The sequence below is a fragment of the Blennius ocellaris genome (genome assembly GCF_963422515.1).
Source record: "Blennius ocellaris genome assembly, chromosome: 9".
Classification (NCBI taxonomy): domain Eukaryota; kingdom Metazoa; phylum Chordata; class Actinopteri; order Blenniiformes; family Blenniidae; genus Blennius; species Blennius ocellaris.
In genome coordinates this window covers 14,700,237-14,715,854 of record NC_137658.1, presented here as the reverse complement: position 1 = coordinate 14,715,854, position 15,618 = coordinate 14,700,237, and the positions used below count along the sequence as shown (strand labels likewise).

The 15,618-nt window shown below is 40.6% G+C and overlaps 1 protein-coding gene across 1 annotated transcript in view; it reads right to left on the bottom strand.

Moving 5' to 3' along the window:
• Positions 1–5,833, bottom strand: part of tenm2a (teneurin transmembrane protein 2a) — a gene marked incomplete at its 5' end in the record, with an annotated part of 179,522 nt that extends 173,689 nt beyond the window's left edge. The window contains one exon of the mRNA XM_080502497.1: positions 5,608–5,833. Coding sequence (XP_080358623.1) covers positions 5,608–5,833 — 226 coding nt within the window. The remainder of the gene's footprint in view (positions 1–5,607) is intronic.
• Positions 5,834–15,618: the final 9,785 nt, after the last annotated feature.

The window sequence follows — 15,618 nt, the reverse complement described above, 5'->3', positions numbered from 1 at the left end:
AAAATGTGACGGAGAAAGCAGATATGAAAGGTGTGAGAGAAGAGCAGAAAAACACATAAGCGAAAGTAAGAACGAGACGGGAAGCTGAGAAGAGACAGTAGATGATGTTGAGTGTTGTCCAGACAGGAAGGTGGGCAGGTGGGTGGTGGGTCCTCTGTGTGGATTTCAGCCCTGGGGGCTGAGGAGAATGTAGAGGGGTTCATTTAGATACCCCCAAAAGGAAAAGGCCAGCGCTTCCACACATGTCAAGAGGTAGACCTCCTGGGATGGTACACATCTGGAAGGTGCTAAATAGGTGCTGCTGGACGGATTGTGGGTTAGAGGAGGACATAAAATACAGGCTGAAGGATCAGAAAGACAGAGAAGTGAATGACAATGTGCAAACAAAGCGAGGCTGCGTTAAGACAGGACAGGGTAATGTGCTTTGCTTGACTGCTCACAGTGATGTATTTGAGTTTACACTTTTGTTATATTTATATTTCTGTCATGTGATCTGATTTAGCAGTGATTCATGCAGCTTACTAAACCTCCAAAGTAAAATGACAAGGAAATGAGATCAGCTACAGTTTTATGTGTCAACTGAAGCCAACAAATGTGTCTTTGATTTTTCAGGGTTGTTTTTTTTTTTTTAATGTGAGAAAGAGACTTGAGAATGAGAATGTGCCTTATTAGGATCACTGATGTTTTTGAAAATGTTGTTTTGTGGCGTTAAACAGTGAACACTTGTAATGAGCTTTCCAGGCGGCTGCATGTTATGTTGAGGAAAGAATGTGTTATTTGTGCTGTGCTTATCCAAGCAGCCAAGGTAATGAGTGTGTAATGGGGGAAGCAGCAATGTTGTGATCCAATGAAAGTGGGGGGTCTCTTGGAAGACACGACCAAACCCACTTTATCAATATCTTCAAGGAGCCATTTGGGACAGCTAGTTTACCAAAACTGCAAAATAAAGAGCGAAAATGAAGGATTTATTTAAAATTATCTAATATATTTTCATAATTGCACCCGGTAATAGATTTTCTTTGCACTCTGGTAGCGAAACAATCAGACGGAGTTCTTTCACGTTCCTCTTCGTTGATTCAGCCTGATGGTGTAGTCACATTGGCTGGTTAATTACTTGTTGGGGTAATGTTTTGTTTATGTCTTAGCTATGTAGCATATGAGGAATTGTCAATGTACTCTGAAACTGCAGTTGCTGGGAGGACTTAATATTTCTTTACTAATGATAAATGAGCATAATCAAAGAGTGGAGTTCACTAAATCAAAAGTCCAGAAACTAATGATGAACATAACTTTACTCTATGCAAGATACATGGATGAAAACTGCAAAGCAAACTTTTAAGATGGTCAATTATTTCTGTCAATGTTGGAAGCGGCTGTACGTTTGCAAAAGCACAACTTTGATTGGAACTATTTATCAAATCTTTATCTGAGTGGTAATTTTGTGGTGAAAAGTAAGCAGAACAAAGCTAACTGAATACATTAAAACATGTCAGTTGGTAGTTTCAGAGAACCTTAAAGTGTATATTACAGATAAAAGTAGCCATGCAAGCTTGAGTTTTGAGAAAATGTGCACAGATCATCAAAGATGGCAATTTATAATTGTGTGGTACATAATACACAGAGCTGTAACTTTGTATAAAAGGGCACTGGAACTGGTATTCTAACTGGAACGACCGGAGCACAACTGTTTTTTTTATTTTAAGAATACAATGTATTTGAGCCACTTGAACGCATGATCACAAAAATTGATAGTGTGTACTTTTTAAAAACACAAAAACCTTTGAAACTAGATTTTGGTAAAGATTGTAAATAGTGAAGTTTCTTCCCCCCCAAACAATCGCTTCCAAGAGTCATGGCTCAGGACACATTCTGTGGACATCTGTTTAACTCCCAATAATTTTCACTGTATAACTTCATACTTCCCCATTTGCCTCAGAAGCAAGTGCAACCAGATTAATATTAAATCATGAATTTTAGTACAAGCAGAACATTTTCGCAGCTACTACAGGTCTATGAATAGGGTCTGAAGATATAAAGCACAAATAATCCATGCGCATTTATTAGTGCACATGCTCAGTAGGTACGAGAGTCCCACCCATGCATGAATTCAGACATTTTTTATCTCAGCACATGAACGTAATGACACCTGTTAGGGCACATCAATATGCATTAACACATCACAGAACAGTAAATTGGTTCATGCTCCACAATCATTATAAAGCAAACAATCTGAGAATAGCTTTGGGTGACCTCAAAACTTCTCGGTGAAAGACAAAAGATAAAAATTCTCAAGATGGCTCGCCCAACCAAAAGAACAACATCATTATAATTTAATCAAAGTTAATCATATTTTCAAGTGTGGCCACATCGACCATTAATAACTAATATTGCAGGTCAGTTCAGAGACCAAATGTCTCCTTCAAACCATTTGCTAGCGCTTCGAAAAAATACAAAAAGAATTATGTGAGTGCTGTCTCCCTCATGTCCAATTAAAGTAGCTACTGGTAAAGAAAATAAAGCAGTCTACTCATATTAGTCTTCCTCGTATGACAAATTATGCAAAATAACACCCTGTTTCTCTTATCTCTAGTGTACTGGTTATAAAAATATCTAGTTGAAAAATGGAGAAAAAAAAAAACAACTATCATCTGCTGCTTCTTTCTCTATGTCTTTCTCACTCTAACTCCTTCTCTTTCTCTATCCTTCCAGCACCACTCCTCCTCCCGTAGTGTCACAGTCCATATGGTGCTGCAACACTGTTGGTCTCCTGTGGCCACACTTCCCACGATGCATCTGTGGCTCTGGGCTTTCGAGGGAACCGATAGGCTGAGAGGACTGTGGTATCGACCAGCTATCGCCTGGTGTGAGGTCAGCTCGGTGCAGCATTGGAGTGTGTCCGAACAGCACACATCGCTGACTTCCAGTCTTTCATCCAATCCGCCAATCAATCCTCCATTTTCTGTTTTTACCATTGCCTCTGAAAAACTAAGTTATTCTGTTGTATTCTTTTCTTTCTTTTTTTTAAAGCTATTTCTTTCACGACTGCCATTCCACATTTTTTTCCCTTTTCAAACTACTGTCAGATTGATCCACTTCTCAAATTTCTTGAAAACACGCAGGTTACCTTTTCACGCAATAATGAAGATATTGCATTTGGAAAATACCATCTAGGACCTGTCAACACACACACACACACACACACACACACACACACACACACACACACACACACACACACACACACACACACACACACACACACACACACACACACACACACACACACACACACACACACACACACACACACACACACACACACACGGACAATTCTTCCACCTTCTTGTGTTTTTCTACCGTTTCCTGCACTGTTATGTTGTATTGCTCGGAGCTGGCTTCCTCTCCTGTCTGTGTCCATGCAGAGAAAACAGAGCTTAGCAGAGATCAATCCCATTGAGTCTGACTCCTTTCACCAGCAAAGAATCAATACTGCCTGTTTCATGTCCCTCTGCAATATACACAACTGTACACACACACACACACACACACACACACACACACACACACACACACACACACACACACACACACACACACACACACACACACACACACACACACACACACACACACACACACACACACACACACACACACACACACACAGAACCAGTTAAAAGACACAGCTATGAGAGCCAGCCCACCCCTTTGGAAGTGACCTATCGGCCTATCGGCTAACTTGCTCACCGGGGGTTACAGAAGTTCATTATGACAGCCTTGCTAAAGGCTTCCTTTGGTCCTCTGCTGCAAAGTGCAGCATTTATGACTTCTGATTATATTAACAGCTCTCTACAGAAGCTGTGCAAGAAACACCACATGCCTAAATGTAGCTGACAACCGAAGACCTTTTACGCATGCACCAAGGTCAGTCGCATGCAGTGGAAATTGTTTACATGATATTGGAATACCTGAAGATATATCATCACGACTCTTGCCTGTATTCAGCTGAACTGACAGTTGAAATGATTGGTGAAATTTAGTCTGACAGTAATTTACCTTTGATATGGCCATGTTGATTTAAAATTCAGGTCAGAATAATACTCAAAAATAAATTGGCATGATGATAAAAGACCATCACGTGACTTTGATAAGCACAAAGACTGAGAAGTGAGAGACAAACAAAACCAAATGGGAACTCAGCTTTGGATAGCCATCTATACTACTAAACCAGTAAAATGAGATTATATCACCCTTTATACATCAACAACTCTGAACTTTGCTATTAGTTTCAGTGCAAAAACCCCCCAAAAAACTCATGACATTTGGAAAATATTATGAACCTTTTACTACAATATGAATAATTTCTTAAAAATAGAAAGTGCTAAAATCGTACCCTCTACAGTGTTTCTCTTCAAAAACAGCCCACAGCTAATTGCTTCTCAAAACGCATGATGTCATTAGCTTTCATGTATTTTTTTAGGTTGAATCACAGCATCACTGATCAACAGTGCCACCGCCAGTGGACAAATTAGGAATAGCAATTAGTCTTTTTACCTATCTTCACTGTTCATTTTACCCTTGGTCAACCAACACACCAAACTGAATACACCTCTAAGCTGTTTTTTTTTTTTTTACCTTCGGATTTAATCCTTAATCCAGAGGTTCAGATAGGTTTAGAGGTTTTTAAATGTTTGGACAAGGTTGACTCATTTGTTTCAAAAGTAGCCATGAGCAAATGACCGTGGTCAATGCGACTCACTGCAGCCATCAACTAAGAATTGTGGAAACTACAGCCCTGTTTACACAACAACGTATTCATGTGAAAATGTCTCCTTTATGTTTTGTTTTGAGTGTCTGTTTACATGACAACGGTGTTTGGAGCCAATGAAAATGGACCTTTTTGGAAATGGCTCCCAACTTTTTGAAAACACTCTGACTCTGTGGAAATTGGCAAAAACACAACTTTTTGAATGCGCCTGAGCCCCGTCTTCATGCAGATGGCGAATATGCTGCTATTGCGCAACAACAGCTGTAGTAAATAAACCTTCCACACATGTGCGCGTAAATGGCGGCTTTCAGAAAAACAATGTACTGTAAACAAAAAACCTTTCAGAAACAAAAATGTAGAAACAATGAGTTTTCAATGACTTACAAATATAATAAGATGCAACAGTGGGCAGGGTGAGAAATGAAGGTAATGCAATGACGATGATTACCAGACTAATATCGCTGTTTTGTTACACATTTTCACATTTCAAACAAGCTCAAGGGAATGAAGTGGGCTCTGACTCCATGTTCACTCACCCAACTAAGAAGCCAAGGTGGGTCCTAACAATCCATATTTACGGAAGAGCTTGGTAAAGTCATTCGATTCAATACCATCGACCTCATGGGTCGGCCCACAATGTGTCACTGCTTAAAATGTACATGATTGGATGGTAGTGGTAGCTTCAAATAGATAATATTGATGTTCTTATCTAAATGGCATCAAGAACTACAGAACTTATTTCTTTCGACATCATGAAATCTGAAGTTGATTTCCTGCACCATATGGATGTATGCAGCGAAATATGTAGTCGAAAGGTTATTTTCCCTCCATGAACCCACCTTGTCTTGCGTATTCGTCAGCCTCATGGTGAACCAGGTCAGTCACACAACCCCCATAGTGCAGCCTCTGGTCGTGATCGAAGGCCTTCAGAGTCTCACTGGAGCTGTACGATTTCTGGGTGGGCACACGGCATTCGTCTGCATCCAGAGAGGAGGTATTGTACTGGGAGTCCTTGGAACAGCGACCCCTAGTCAGGGAGCGGTGTCGGCGGTCCTTCAAATCCATGCTGATGTTGGGGGTACAGGGGTATAGGAGTCAGGATTCGGGGGGGATGGACGCAGAGGAGAGGGAGGAGAAGGAAGCCGGGAGGGAGATGGAAGGGCCTCCTAAAAGGCCTTTGCAATGTCAATCTCCACTTCAGTCACCTGGAAAACAGAGATAGCAAGAGGGAGAGATGGAGAGGAGTGGAAACGACAGAGAGGTTGGTATAAAATTAATGGATGCACTGCTGTGCCTCACACTTGTCTTGCACTCCCAGTAGAATAAACAGGGAAAGTTGGGTAAGAAGAAGCACTGCGACTGGACATTTGAGCAACCAGGCAAATATACAACACATCGGAGTATTGATGCGGGATAAGTAAGGCTATTGTGGGGAGAAACAGAGCTGCCAGCAATGTGGTCCACAGAGGTAGTCAGCCATCGACCGCTCTGATGAAAAATGGTCAGCAAGCATTTAAATCTATTACATAAAAACAGAGAGTGACTCAAACATGGTCCAGTCAGCCTAAAGTGATGTCACTGATGCATGAATGCAACGAAAGTGGATAGAAAGCTTAGAGAAGACAGACGGAGCCGTGACAAAACAGACAGATTATACAGATAAGAAAAAAAAAGGTAAAGGCAACAAAGAAAGAAAAGCAGCCGGATGCAACAGGAAGAAGAGGAGAAATGACTTGAGGGCATTGGTAGTCTCTCCCTCATTATCAGAGTGAGAATGAATCTGGCTCCCTTAGAGGCTGTAAGGGATAATCAAACACACCCAAACGCGCGCACACACACACCCACACAGAACATCACAAACACATATACAGAATGGCAGTACCTGAGATCACAGTCTTACCAGATCTTGACACAGCTTGTAAAGCAAGCCGCGACGCAACTGAACAAGTACATTATGACAATACCTAATCTGTGCGAAAGCCGGATCTGTCCAAGCACCATCCCACGTTAAATCCATTCAAACCTTACACTTGTGGATGCAGATTATACATGATTATGATGCTAATAAAGCCTGATACTAGTGGAGCGGCCTTGAGCAACGCATTACAGTCGCAGTCTAAAGATCAAAGTACAACAATACAACAACCAGCGGTAATTGACAGGAACACTTCCAGCAGCTGCCTGTATGGGATATTTATGGTAATAAATAGGTCATCCGTGGTTCCATTACTTGAGGCTGAGGAAAGTCTGGTCCACCCACTGCATTACAGCGTAGCATTGCGTTTTCATCAAAATATCTCTCTGTCTGGACAGTCAATTTCATAGCAGGAAAAGGCACTTATAAAGAACAGGCATCGCTTGATGGACTTTATGTGATGTAACTAATTGCATGCTAGAACAGACAAAAGAATGACAACGGAGAGAAAAAAAGAGTAAAGGATACAGTATGTGAGTCAATCTATTCAATGAGGGCTCATTTTAAAATGCTTAGAAGGTAGTATTGAAAAGTGCTCTGCTATGTCCATTGATTAACAGTAGGTATTAAGTCTCATAAAGAGCTCATTATGCTTGGGCATCCATCACACAGGCTATTAGCAGTTCAACCTTAATGTGTTTGTACCTCGAATGGAGCAAGAGGAAACACAGCGAGGATTGGCTCAGGAAATGTGCGAACATGCTTTTATACAAACAATGAATGACATTTTGGGGGGAAATTTGTAGTTATATGAGACTTAGACATCAGAAGTACAAGGGAAGGAGTTAGGGTGTAACTTAGAGAGAGGAACAACAAATTTATATTTCAAAGAATTAAAAAAACAACAAGAAAATACACCATCCATGTTAATTTGATATGCAAACTAAAGACAGAATGTGAATTGATTTAAAATGATGTGATACTGAATCCACCAATCTGTGCAATGTTGATGATCTGTACCAAAACTGATTCAAAGCTGAAATGTCATTTATGCCACATGGAGCATTTTCCATGTCTATTATATGTCTGCTAGTTGACAATGAAAATCAAAATTTGAATTAGCAGCATTTCGCAAAAGCATGGGGAAGCCCAATGATTCAAACCCTAGAGACAAACTAAAAAGGTAAACCCGGCTGTCAGTGACACAGGAGTATTTAAATGTTTTCAGATGACAATTTAATCATTGCAACCCTATTTTAGCAGAATTATTCAGGTTCTCATTTTTCAAAACAGATATTATAGCATTAACCTGAGTTTATTTCAGTGTGGTTCCTGTAACAGATTCATCATTTTTGTTTCAAAAGCATGACCAGGCAAACTTTCATTTTGTTTATGTCTCGTCTCACATGATGCATGACGTTCACAAAACACAAACACAATTTGAAACGGGAGTTGTGATACAATCATGAGTAGAAAAAAGGATCGTTTAACTGAGAGTTAAGAACGCTAACTACTACATCATTGCAATAATTTTCACGTAAATTAACTTTTGAGTTGTAAAAATCAAGAACAGAAATAAAACACATTTTATGTATATTGCTCAAAACTGGGTTTTTTCGGCAGCGAGGGAAAAAGTTATTTAATCTTCGGTAAATTATACAATGTTTGATGTTTGTGTGTGTGTGTGTGTGTGTGTGTGTGTGTGTGCGCGCGCGCGCGCGCTGCAGGAGCCCAGCAATTTGTATATAAACTGTTGATTGACGAAGAGGGAGAAGAAAAGACAGCGTCAGAGACAGACTGATGGATGTGAGAAAGCGAAAGGGGGACAACCATGAAACCTGCAACACACATCAATCACATCTCCTCCACTCAGGTGTTTTCCTCAAGGTCGCTGAAGAACGCACCTCCCCATACACACATACACACACACTGTGCTTAGTTAATTACTCCATTGACAACGGTCCAACCTCCCTCTGATCATCACACCGAGGTGAATTGTCTAATTTATCAGAAGTTCAATTTACCGATCTCGAAGCACAACTGCATGATCGAGCGCATGCATGTCCAGACACCCACAGTGTCGGCGCACACACATTCAGAATCAGACACGTGGATGCAAAGAGCCAATGTAAGCTTGCAAGCAGCTGTCCTTGACAACAAGCATTAGATGGTGAGATGAAGAAGAAAGGACACATGCATACAACCGTGAAGTGACCATGAAATTCAGGCAGAATGAGAATTGTAATTGGAAGATGACAGAAAGGGCGGAGAATTAATTTTCACAATTACAGAGGTGAAGTTTGGTGCAAATAATGGTCTTTTCTCTGGAAAATATAAACAGTTTTACAAAAAGAAAAAAGAAAAAAAAGACATTGTAAATCCACTGTAACTAGAAATTAATGAAGGTAATGAAATCAATGGATTAGTGAGCGTCTGACAAGGTTTTCCATTCCACCTAATTAACCTTTAAACGAACAGAATGAAAACATCAAAGCAACACAAGTGACACTCGGTTTTATATACAGATGCAGCTTTTTAACCCGCTCAAATCTCATGTCTTATTACATGATTTGGATGCGTCTCTTGCACATGGAAAAAAAGCATCTAATTTACCTAAACTGTCAGAAATGAAATGCATCCGAAAAATTCTGCCACAATGGGTTTATACAGATTAGCCGACTCGAGGTGGCGGGGGGGGGGGGGGGGGGGGATGGGGGGGCAGAAGGAGATCAGGAATGTCTCAGCAGAAGGTGCATTGGTGCATTTATGGCTTCAAATTGCCTCAGGTATTTTGTGTTTTGTTGCATCATGCTTCAAATCTGCCTGAGGAAAATACTGCAGAGACATCCGGCTCTGGGAACAAGCTGATCAAAATCGAGCGGGCCTGGCTCTGCATATTATTTCACTGCATTTGTAATGGTTACATGTACACTGGCAAGATACCCAAACACAATTAGCTGTAAAGAATCCATCCAGCTGCCCCTCTCATTTATCAAAGAAATAAGCATGGAGGCGATGTCTTGGTGCTTGTATAGACGTGGTTTAAGGCCATCACGCTGTGGGAGGCTTCCTGACCAGATGACTTCTGCTGCAGCCAACTAGGTGGGTGCACCAACAGCCCATGTTCACTTTGTATATGCTACAAACCAGCCTGACATTTATTGACTCATTCTTCTGCTCCATACAGACCGAGGGGGCACGATTTACAAGGTTTGCAGTTTCTCTTTTTAGAGAAGTTATATGTGAAGTGCTCTTTCATTGCAGCAGCTTAAGACATAATATTGATTAGTTGGCGTTTATATTTTCTAAAAAGAGATGGCGTAATCCTTTGATCTTTACAATAGCACAAAATATGACAAACTTCTGAAAGGAGGCTCTTTAAATAGCTTGTTTTGTTTTATAGACACTCAATAAGTCTTTAAATTTTCAGGTTATTTTTCGGTATCAAAATTACATTTTGTGTCAATCTGAATTTATCACACACACACACACACACACACACACACACACACACACACACACACACACACACACACACACACACACACACACACACACACACACACACACACACACACACAGCTTGAATTTGTTAACCATACAATGACATTTAAAGTGTAATGTATATAATGAGATATGCATTGACAAAGCCTTACAGTGTTAAGGCTAATTACATTGATTCAGTATGGATTATTCAGTGTATCCACAGAAAACATTTTCATAGAGAAAAGAGCAAACTATACATTAGGATAATAGGGATTTGCACATAAAAATTTGTGGATATGAGGTGTAAAGCACATGCTGTTCATCAGGGGAGTCAGAACATGTAATTGGATGCTTTAATGGCTGTAAGTATAATGTTTTAATCTCAGCCGTGTTTAGGTGCAGTCGGACGCTCTCTCTGAAGTCAGAATACACACAGGTTTCTTCGGTGTAATTGAGTACAAGTCTCAGATTTGTTTTCACTCTTTATTCTTCCACAACCTCTCTGTGCTCAGCTCTTTTCCTGTCTACTCTTTTGTCTCTCTCAGTCACTCCGTGTCTTCCTCCCTTTGTCTTTCCGAGCAAACTGTGTAAACAACTTAATTTGAGGAGCGGCACACAAAAAAAGTAGAAAATTGAAGCAAAACACTTTTATAGCCACAGTTTTGTCTTTTGTGATAACAGGGCCAGGTTTTCTATAGGCCATCTCTGACGGTACAAATCCCATTCAAATTAAAGATTGAAAAAAAATGAGAGTAAGAAAGAGGGGAAGGAGCGAGAAAGATGGAGAAAGAAAAATAAATACCAAATGAACAATCTCCTGTTGACAAAGACTGCTGGAAAAGTGGATGAATTTTCTGATGGATGGGCTCCATGCTGTGTTTTATCAGGCTTTTTAGCTGCCAGACTTGTTGGCTGATTTTTGCTTTTGGTATAGTTACAATTGAATTTAATGAGCGAAGTAATGGCGGCGTTACAGACATTTCCATCAAGTCATGAGATTTGATAAGACAAGGGTTTACGAGAGACAAGAAAATCATTGAACTTCAAAGTTGAGAAAATACTTATAAATAAATAGAGGAAATTGAAAAGTGCTTAGATTTTTAATATTGTAAATGAATTATATGGTTCAAGCTATTTGCAAAATAATAAAATAAACTGAAATTATTGATTTAAAAAATTTATTTATATACAACAAAAAGGTTTAAAATTGAATAATGCAAAAAAATAGAATATGAAAATGTTCTAAGACAAACTAATGGATGGCAGTTTGTGTGTGTGTGTGTGTGTGTGTGTGTGTGTGTGTGTGTGTGTGTGTGTGTGTGTGTGTGTGTGTGTGTGTGTGTGTGTGTGTGTGTGTGTGTGTGTGTGTGTGTGTGTGTGTGTGTGTGTGTGTGTGTCTGCAACCTGATTACTCATTATTTGTTTGTGTGTATATAGCAGTAGTTTTCAACATGTGTAATGCCGAAACAATTTAGGGGGGGGAGGGGGATCCATTTTCAGCATGATTTTAATTTCTGTTTCTGAGAGGATGTTAAGATAAAAGGAAATAAATGGAGGATAAAATGATGCATTGTATTATGAAAACTGAATTTAGTGTCAGTGTAATAAAAAATATTTAAAGTGCTAAAATAAACTTTGGTGCGCAATCACAATAACTGTTGCAAGGTGTATAAACATATTTTAAATGGAAGAATATAGCAAGAAAAAGTGGTGCTAGGAATAAGGAAAAAAATTACAAAGTCCAGGTTTCAACCAGAAGTCACCATTTGGTGTGGGAGAAAGCATGTGTGGTGTGAAATCTGGAGGTCGTGATGTGAAGCCCCATTTACAAGTGGGAGTCCTGCTGCACACTTTGAAAAAACCTGCTATTGAGCGCTTAGTTAATATCTGAATATTTATGTGCATTTAAGCGTGTAGCATGACCTCTATTACTTTCATTTTTCCCCCCGCTGTCACTCTCTCTCGCTCTCTCTCTCTCTCTCTCTCTCTCTCTCTCTCACACACACACACACACACACACACACGCACACGCACACGCACACGCGCACGCGCACGCGCACACGCACACACACACACACACACACTTCTCCATGTGAGCTTTGGACCTGGCTGTGACTGAGAGGCTTCTCACCGTGAAGAGTCATTAATCATGTCTTCGATCTTGGGTGGCATTAAAAGTGAAGGCACAAGTGCAAAGGCAAAGCAAAACACACACACATGCACACGCACACAGAGGGCAAAATGATGGCTGGGGATGCTCGGGTGGCGTCAGTTCAATTGGAAAGTGCGGCCCAGTTTGGATCCAAGATGTGTGCGTGAGCCAACAGCTGACAGGAAGCTCTTCACCTCTCACTCACCCCCACATGCACACGTGTGTGTACACGTACACACACACACACACACACACACACACACACACACACACACACACACACACACACACACACACACACACACACACACACACACACACACACACACACACACAAAATTCAACTTGAGTGAAATACGTAAAAAAAAAAAAAAAAAGCACTTACCTATTCGGTGTGATTGGTCATTGTTTTTACTAAGTCTTGTTTTTTTTGTCACCGACACCAAAACGTCAAATTATTCTCAGACATGCAAATCAAATCAAATAAATAAAAAATAACACCACTGCTGAAATTGACAAAGCTGTCAAATTTACAACAAGTTTTAATGATGTCTGATTGTTGTGCACATCTCGGGTTTAAATGCCCCAACAACACATCCTGCAATTGCAGCGATGTGCAGCAAAGTCTGCTGTCACAGATTTTTAGATCTTCGATTGACAGTGAGCGCATGAGTCGGTAGGAGATTTTTTACAAATTAGGCTGCCTTTCGTCTGCATGTATTAGGTCACATACAAAAATGAAGCAAGCTATATTCCCAGTCACCGAATCCTGTTCCATCACGTTTCCTGTCCCTCCACTACTGAAAAAAAAGGGAAAAAACACATTCATCTGTCTACAGTATGAGTGCAGATTGTGGAAAATGCTCAGCAACAATGTAGACATGATGGGATTTTTAGAGAGCTAATAGTTGAGTTCCCACTTAGGCTTCCCAGTTAATACGCTGTACTTGTTCCGCGTGTTATTTGTGCTTTGCCGAGTATTGTGCTCAAATGAGGGAACATCCCCCCATGATGAACCAGCCTGAATGCACAAGTTAGAAAGTATTGTTGAGGTCATATAATAATATTCTGATAAGAGTTACATACCCCAAGGTCTGCATATGTGACTGCATAAGAGAGTTGAGTTCCCCGTGGAGAGATGATATGAATGAAAGTCACCACAGTGATCAAGAACTGTGAACGGACCTCATCCACCTTCCATTTTTTCCACTATGTCTCTTCTCTTCTCATCCTCTCATTTGTCAGTATGGAAATGAATGAAAGAGTGTTGAGAAATTGGGGTGGTGGTAGGGGGGGGGGACCCATCCCTCTCTCTTCCTTGCCTGTGTAATCTCCGCACTGGGCTGCAGAGTGCCACAGAGCCTCTGTTTATTAGACTAATCCTTAAATCCACATTCTGCAGGCCTCGCAAACGCCTCGCAAAGCTCTAATCTGACTCAAAACAAAGGGATTAGAGACGACAAGGTCCCTCTTTCTGTCTCCCTGTGTCTGCCAGAGTGGGCCTGGGGTGGTGCACACATGTGCTGAGAAACACACTGGCACTGTTGCATGCTCTTGCCTGTCACACCCATATTTGCTAAAGACTGATTGGCACATGCAAACCTTCCCACACACACACACACACACACACACACACACACACACACACACACACACACACACACACACACACACACACACACACACACACACACACACACACACACACACACACACACACACACACACACACACACACACACACACACACACACACAGTGAACACGAGCTGGCTGCAACAAGACAGGCAGTTAGAGGTGCAAACAAACTGGGTAATTACACATAGCTCAAAAACTCACGGGAGAAATGACGGACAAGATGAGAATGAGCTGTGGGAATGGGACGAAATGGCAGCAGTGATGTTATACTCGGGATAACTAAACAAACAAGGCTTATAATATAGACTGTTACAAAAACCACTGTCGATGTAATGTTTTTTTTTTGTTTTTTTTATTCTTTGCCAGGGGTCCACCTTGGGGCTAGAGGCTTATTAGTATATACACAATACAAGTTGAAAAGATAATATCAGTCTATTATCAGTCTGTACTAGCAAGCCTTTGAATGTATAACACCCTGAAAACTAATGAGAGCATGCTCCAGGTTTACTGCTAAGATGCTAAGATGCTAAATTGGTTCGCTCCAGTTCACAGCTGGACCTGCTTCACACAATTCCAACCATATTTTCCAAAAAAAAATGAATAATGCATAAAACATCTGTGCTCGAGCTGTGTTCACTCTGCTGTTGATCCTTATTTTACACGTTAATCTGGTGTAATGTGTAAAGTATCGCTGGGTCTAATGTGTTAATGTAGCATCTAATAATTTTGACAAGCAGGCTTAGTTTGATTTTCTGGCAACTTTCGTTGGTGTTTGTTTCTCCATGAGAAAATACTTTTCTTACAATCGGAACTTGGAATGTCTATAAAGACAAGCGTTGGCCGCCGATGGCTGGTGATACAGGAAGCAAGGCGCCGCGGCGTCTGACGAACGCAGCATTTAAAAACACAATACCATGGGTGAGTAGCCTATTATCTGTTGTTTCTCTATTATAGTTGTAATTTTGATGAATAATTTAGGAAATGAATAACTAGAGCAGTGCAATTATGGTTTGAAAGCAGTGGATCAAGCAGTAGACTTAGGATGCCATAAATTGATTGTTTTGTGATCACGTGTCACAAAGGACTGCAAACGACTTCCTAATCTCCAGAGCTATGGCTCGCCAGGCAATATCTCTTTGGCCATTGTCTTTGTAATGATGGGACATAGAGTCGGATGGCTCAGGATATTCCTCAATGTCAACAACCGCTCTTAGCTCAATGGTGCGAGCAAGTTAGGTAAGAAAAGAGGCGGGGAGGGAGGAGAGAAGAATAACTCATATAGAAGCCTTGAAATACAAATGAGTTTGTCCTTTGGGAAAAAAAAAACAACATAATTTCAAAGGGCAGCAACACTAGAAAGAACTCACTGATGGAACATGTGGGCGCACAACTTGAAAGTATTAGTAGGGTCCCAAAAACATACACTGGGGGGCCCTGAGCAAGGCCCTTGAACCCCCAGGTCTCCAGGACACACTTTTAAAAGAGATTACTAATCTCAATGTGGTTTTCCTGGTTAAATAAAGGCTAAATAAGAAAACTAAAAAAATTTAATAAATGTTCTATGCTGAAGTTGGTAGCAATGCATTCTAACCTGTAAATCTTTACAAACAAGTACAAATGCTACTAAACAGTGTTTAGATGGAGGCAAATGTCAGCTTTG